This window comes from Rhincodon typus, chromosome 26, assembly GCF_021869965.1.
Source record: "Rhincodon typus isolate 14 chromosome 26, sRhiTyp1.1, whole genome shotgun sequence".
Classification (NCBI taxonomy): domain Eukaryota; kingdom Metazoa; phylum Chordata; class Chondrichthyes; order Orectolobiformes; family Rhincodontidae; genus Rhincodon; species Rhincodon typus.
In genome coordinates this window covers 3,095,459-3,102,568 of record NC_063357.1, presented here as the reverse complement: position 1 = coordinate 3,102,568, position 7,110 = coordinate 3,095,459, and the positions used below count along the sequence as shown (strand labels likewise).

The window sequence follows — 7,110 nt, the reverse complement described above, 5'->3', positions numbered from 1 at the left end:
ACCCCAGTGTTAAGCAGTGACAGACCTGTCCCCACCGGTACTGTATTCCTGTGTTATACAGTCTGTTTTGCTGCAGACTTTTTTTGATACCTGAACTATCACAGTTCCGATGCACACTGGCTAAGTATCCCACTTGCCCTGGAGTTACACATCAGTTGATGTTGTTGATCATTTGATGTTCTAACCTGTCATTCTCTTTCTCTTGTTCAGCTGGTTACTGTCTCGGATTGTCACCTATTTCATCCACAATCAGCTAAATGTGGATTTAAAAATTGGCTCCATTGGGTTTCTCACAATTTACAATGTCAGTATCAAGATCTCATCACAGAAGACACTGGTGAGTGTTTGGACTGTCTTTTGCTGTGTTTGTAGATATTAGATGTGGAGATCTTCCAAAATCTGGCCTCTTACTCATCTCTGATTTCATCAATGGAACCATTGGTGAGGCCATCTTCAGCTGAGCAGGCGTGAAATCTAGCATTCCTTCCCTAAACCTCTCCATCTCTCTCGCTCTCGCTCGCGCCCTCACTTTTGCTCTCGCTGTCTCTCGTTCTCACTCTCGGTGTCTCTAGCAGCACCTCTTCTAATATCACATAATGTGTGAAGATCGTTTGATAAGCCTCGTATGGAGTGCCTCAGGAGCTGCTATTTAAATGCAAATTGTTGTTTTAAATAGTTGATGGATTATTGTCAAGTAACCAGCTGCAATTCTGTTACAGGAAGTAGACAGAGTCTGGCTCTCCTGTAAGCTGCTGAACAATGAGTTACCGTGAGTGTTGTATGCATGCTGTCTCCCACTCAGATACGCTTATGCACCGAACCTCCTGCAGACAATTCCCCCACAACATGCACACACAGCCACACATCTCGATGCTCCGTGTACTGTTTCAGGTTCGTGAGGCTGTCTGACCAACTCCTTCTGTTATCTTTTACATCATACAAACACACAGCTCTGTGTTTGTTCACCCACTTGTTTAATCCACTCTTACTCAATTATTTATCGGGTTAAATAGTGTGGTACACACCTGACACTGTGTTTACTACTAAAAACAGAGCAGCCGACTTCCAGCGAGGTCAGTATCAAATGGCATTTTAAAAGGATAAATGAATTTGCTGAGGGTGTCTGGGAGAGGAACAAGCAGTGTTTGGAGAATCCTGAGGGAAATAGGAAAGAAGAGGAGAAAGGAGTATGCTGCAGCTAAATACTTATTGCAAAGAAGCTGTGTAATTTCACTGATGCCCCTCTCAATCATTGTAACTGCTTCCTTCAGTGCTCCCCCCATATCCCCAAACTGTCCCTACAACCCTCACCACCCCACCTCCACCACCATCCCCACCATCCCCACCAACCAAAAAAATCTGGCTTGGGTCAGGGTGATAGAATCGGACAATACAGAAGAGGCCTTTGGCCAGTGAAGTCTGTACTGCCAAAGTATACTGTTATGTACACTCCTCCCACTTTCCCACACTAGGGCCATTGCCTTGAATGTTGTTACGGTCATGAGTGAAATGAAGTGGGAGGTATCAGTTTAAAAGAGGAGAGATGGGGCCAGGTGGGGAGGGTGCAATGTGGAAACCAAAAAAGACGGAAAAGGTGAGGGGGTGTGGTCTGGCTTCGATGGCCTGCGGTTACAGTCCAACCATGATCTCTCCATTCCAGTCACTACTTTGCCCTGTGTTTTGGAGAGGTCCGATTTCGAGCCGATTTGAAAGCAGCCTCCCAGGAACGGGCCAATCCCGGTGAAAAGGCGATGAAAAGGAGACTGAGCATCCAGCCTTCAGTGCTGCGCATGTTGTCACAGGTGAGCTCTCCACAGAGAGATTTGGATTTGTTGCTGGGCTTGGTTTTCTGCCTGAGGTTTGGAGGCAACTGAACAATCCCAGAAATGATAACTGATTAAACTTAAACACCCACCCCCTCCCTTGTTAGAATGCTGCTGAGGGGGCATGTGGACGATTGGCAAAACATGCAAGGGTGAGAGGTTTGTGTGTGATCTATGTAAACCTCAACCCCTCTCTCTTTTTGACTTCGCAGCTGCTCTCGGTCCACATCTACTCAGTGAATGTGATGGCTTTAAATGCCTGGATCACAGAGTCCCTCTGGCACGTGTCTCTAACAAACTGCACCTTGCTGCTCAGCTACAGTGGAAACATGTGAGTCCTTTTAGATGCAAGAATGGGTCATGGTGTGGAACAGTTTCCAAGTGTGGGTTGGCAACAGCAACAAGCTTGCCAGCACATGCATAATAGGGTTTATCACACTGTGCGGTACCTGGGCTGTGCTGTGTTACAAAACATGAAATGGAATTTTACAGGCAGCCTCTAGTTCCTGGAATGTGGGTGGGGACAATATCAAATTGAGCATTCCTGCTCGATCACTGTTCATTACTTATCTGACAATGACACGTACATTCAATCTGAGAGAGTGTCTATGTGTACATTTGGGTTGTATCTCTGTGTGTGTATGCTTGCATGCCTGTCTGTGGGTGTGTATGTTTCACCTGTAGGAATGTTCTGGTCTCTGTGAATTGCCTATACTGTACCTGGGACCAAAGAGGGTCACCAGTGAAGGTCAAATTGGAATTGTTTGTTCGTAAAAGAAACAAAAAGCTATGAATGGAACAAGAATCTAACAAAGGGCTGTATGTTTTCCAGAATCAAATGTAAGGGCAATGTGAGTAAGCTGGACAGCAAGCTAATGAAGAGCAATGGAATGGTGAGTGCAAAGGTCACATCTTTTTATTTTTCTTTACTTTGGATTGTGGACCACAGTAGGACAAAGATACCGTTTGAAACCAATGACTGTGGAAGAAGTTGTTGCACTTTTGAAAACAAGTTACTGGAACTCATTTGTGAGTTGTGTTTACACTGCTGCTTTGTTCAAGCAGTGGAGGAAGATGTCTAAGATACCATAGCACTGTGGGTGTGTGTAGAGCAAGCTTCGTCCAGAGACAGATTGCTGATTTGTTTGTGCAATCGGGATGAACTATGGAGGTCAGGAATCATCAGCCTGACAACTCTCTGGCTCCTGGGCAGGTGAACAGAGTTTTGTGCACAAGACAAAGACAAAAGTTTCCAGACAACAGCAGAGAAAGGTGCTCTCATGATCATGAAATAACCAAAACCTGGAAGATAGTTCAGTTGCAATAAGCTGGTGTTTGAAAACAGTCACTGAGAGACTGGACAATTAGGGTACCTATGCCCTGTGTTAGCGATAATGAGCTGAAAGCATGAGAAGCTTGGAGATTCGAAGGACTTGGAAGCAAAAGAGACACAAAAGCGAATCCAATGGACTGGTGCTATTGAACCGTGTTCCCCTAATATTTCTTCTTTCCATCCAAAAACATGTTTGTTTCTTTGCCTGTGTCTGTTTTATTGTGTATGTAAGAGATTAGGAACGGGGTAGAGTTTAGCTGGTAGTTGTACGTTGATAATTCAGTGTTTTTATTTCCTGTGGTTAGAATTGATCTCTTTGTAATACATTGCAGTTATTTGTTATTTGATCAGTGTTTTCTGTCGGACCGGAACACTGGGTCTTTTGAATATTTTGATTAAGTTTTTAACTTTTATGATGCCCCTGGGTGTAATGAGGCTCAAGCCTCGGCTGACTTTCCCAAATATATTATGACTTGAGTGCCATTGAGGCAGCCATGTTACACAGTGAATTAAAACAAAACACTTCAAATGATGGAAATCTGAAATCTAAGCAAAAAATGTTGAAAATATTCAACGTTTCATTTCCATGCCCCTCAGGCAGTATATTGCAGGACACAAAAAGTTCCCCTCATTGCCGCTGCAGCTGCACCCCCCGTTCTTTTGCTGCTTCAATCAGTGTTCCTCTGGAAACAGTTCTACCTTATCGATTCATCATCTCAAATAGCTCCAGTAAATCTCTTTATCTTTCTGTGCTGTAAATTAAGCAGTCCTGGTTTCTGCACATTTACTGAAACCCCTCATCCTGGGACAGTTCTTAAAAAAATACCTGTGCATCAAAACGTCGATATCTTTCCTAAAGCGTGATATCCAGAACTGAACCAAATATACCAGTTGGGTGAGCACTGATTTGTGCTCGTGGTGGTAGATGTTCAGCAGCTTTGAGAGAGGAGAGAGGCCCTTTGCTGCACGCTGCATTTCCCATTGATTTTAATCCTATGATTGTGTCTAACAGGGGGATTTCTGTTTGGTCAACTCATCCCTGAGTCTCGCTGCCACGTTGGACATCAGCTTGCCAGACCTGAAAGCCCTCAGCATGGAGCTGCAAGTGCGTAGTTTGCAGAGTGAGCTGCACGAAGGCATCTTCACTTCAAACACCCTGCAACTGGCACTATCGCAGTCCACTGCGCCGCAAGGCAGCGCTGAACTGAAGCAGGAAAACCCTGAAACAACCAAGGCAGGTAAGAGACCATCACTCTCCCACCCATCACATCTCCTGTAAAATACTGGTCCCAATCTGGACACACCTTGAATACTGATTGATATCGGTACTCGGTGATATCCCAGTGCAACCACCTTCAGATCCCGATACAATTCATCTCATCACACTGGGGTGATTTTTTTTTTTGTGTTCTTAAAATATTGCCACGAGATTTTTACATCCACTTAGCGATGGCACTTTTAACAGTGCAGCACTCCCTCAGCACTGACCCTCTGACATTTGGGTGGTCCCAGACGTAATGAGCCTGTATATTCTGCTCAGGTGACATAGCGACATCTAAATCCATGACCTTCTGAGCTTTGACTGAGGTATAAAACTATCAGGTCAAGTTTTGGTTTGTTATCAATTGAAGAAACATTAACAAGGTTATTCTGGGTTTGAGATGACATTGAACATTGTTTCTCAGACTTTGCTGTATAAGAGGGAAATAAAATGAGTTTTCACCTCAGGAAGGAATTTGTTTCTGCAGTAACTTTCAATCCTCGCCTCATTCTAAAATTTCTCACAGACAATGAGTGACTTTGTCCTATTGACAGTTCCTAACTTATCAGCTGTAAATCTGTACTAGGGAGTAAGGTGAGGGTATTTTTAAAAATGTTTTACTGAGATCTGTCACTTAATTTTTTTTTAAATATAAAAGATAGATATTAAGTATCCTAGAGCAGCATTTTTAGAGCAGTAAGACTGCTGTTGTCTGGGACTGTAGATTGTTAAGGTAAAAAGTTGGGCTTTGATAGAATGATGTGCTATTCTTGTCGGTTGTGGGAGATTGAGCAGAATTTTCTATGTTGCTGATGATTATGTCTGCAGGAAATATGTTTGGTTGCGAATCCTGTTGGAATGGCAGTTAGAGCAATGTGGAATTTATAGGAGCTAGGGGGTGTGATGGATGGAGAAACCAAAGACACAGGTAGATGGGTGCCTCCAGGAAAGGTAGGAGAGGGAGGCAGGTAGTGCAGGAGTCTCCTGTAGCTACCCCCATCTCAAACAAGTATGCTGTTTTGGAAAATGTAGGGGGTGTTGGACTCTCAGGGGAGCCAGGTTTCTCGCACCAAGACTGGCTCTAATGTAATGAGGAGTATGCCAGGTTCCAAGTGATCGATTGTGATAGGGGACTCTCTAGTTAGGGACACAGACAGACATTTTTGTGGCTGACACAAGACATCAGAATGATGTATTGCCTCCCTGGTGCCAGGATCAAGGATATCTCGGAGAGGGTGCAGAATATTCGCAAAGGGAAGAGGAACCAGCAGGAGGTCATTGTACACATTGGAACTAAAACTTAGGACGAGAAAAGAACGAGATTCCGAGGAGAGAATATAGGAAGTTGGGCGGGAATTTGAAAAGGAGGTCTTCAAGAGTAGTAATACCTGGATTACTCCCTGTGCCATGAGCGAGTGAGGGTAGGAATAGGAGGATAGAGCAGATGAATGTGTAGCTGAGGAGCTGGGGCAGGGGAGAAGGATTCACATATTTAGATCTTTGGAAAATCATCTGGATGGTTATATGAATAGGATGGGTTTAGAGGGATATGGGCCAAATGCTGGCAAATGGGACTAGATTAAATTAGGATATCTGGTGGGCATGGATGAGTTGGACCGAAGGGTCTGTTTCAGTGCTGTACAGCTCTATGACTCTACAACTGTTTGGTCCATATATGGATATAGCGCACAGAACCAGTATCCGTTTACAACAAAAGTATCAAGGCACTGCAGAAGTTACAAAACTAGATTTACTTGATTGATTGTGCAAAGTGCAAGACCAACATGTTCCTGCAAAGGGGAAGGGTGGTTCCAATAAGTCTAGGGAACATTGGATTTTTTTTATTCATTCACAGGATGAGGCAGTCACTGGCCAGGCAGCATTTATTGCCCATCCCTAATTGCCCAGAGGGCAGTTGAGAGTCAACCACATTTCAGTGGGTCTGGAGTCACGTGTAGGCCAGACCAGGTAAGGATGGCAGTTTCCAACCCTAAAGGACATTAGTGAACCAGATGGGTTTTTCTGACAATTGACAATGGATTTACGGTCATCATTGGATTCTTAATTCCAGATATTTTATTGAATTCAAATTCCACCATCTGCTGTGGTGGGATTCGACCCCAGGTCCTCAGAATGTTATCTGGGTCATTGGATTAACAGTCTAGCGATAATACCACTAGGCCATCCTACATCAAGGAATGTACAGGATTAGATAAAGATAAAAAGGAAGCCTATGGCATATACTGAAGGTTAAAAGCAGCAAAAGCCCGCGAGGAGTTTAGAAGATGCAGTGGGTTACTTTAAAATGAAATCAGAGTGAAAAGGGACATGGGAAAACACTTGTGGGTAAAATAGAGAAAAATCCAAAGGCATTTTATAAGTGAGTTAGGGGCATGAAGATAACCAGAGGGAAAAAAAAGGGCTCATTAGGGACCAAAGTGGCAATCTGAATGTGGAGATATTCAGATGAATGGTGAGGTTTTGAATGAATATTTGGCATGGTATTCACTGTAGAGAAAAGATGATCCATGTATAGAAATCAGGGATGACAACTGTGACATCTTTGAACAAATTAACACTGAGAGGGAGGGTGTTGGAAGTTATATTGGGCTTAAAATTGCATAAATCCCCAGGCCCTGATGAGGTATATCCTGGGATAACGAGGTGTAGAGCTGGATGAACACAGCAGGCCA

At 43.8% G+C, this 7,110-nt stretch overlaps 1 protein-coding gene across 2 annotated transcripts in view; it reads left to right on the top strand.

Moving 5' to 3' along the window:
• Window positions 1-7,110, top strand: part of LOC109913100 (protein KIAA0100) — a 61,741-nt gene that overhangs the window by 4,316 nt on the left and 50,315 nt on the right. Inside the window, exons 2-7 of one of the 2 annotated variants that reach the window (XM_048612769.1) lie at window positions 211-337; window positions 720-769; window positions 1,661-1,802; window positions 2,036-2,154; window positions 2,656-2,716; window positions 4,169-4,394. In XM_048612769.1, coding sequence (XP_048468726.1) covers window positions 211-337; window positions 720-769; window positions 1,661-1,802; window positions 2,036-2,154; window positions 2,656-2,716; window positions 4,169-4,394 — 725 coding nt within the window. The remainder of the gene's footprint in view (window positions 1-210; window positions 338-719; window positions 770-1,660; window positions 1,803-2,035; window positions 2,155-2,655; window positions 2,717-4,168; window positions 4,395-7,110) is intronic. The other variant, XM_048612770.1, reaches the window with a different exon arrangement.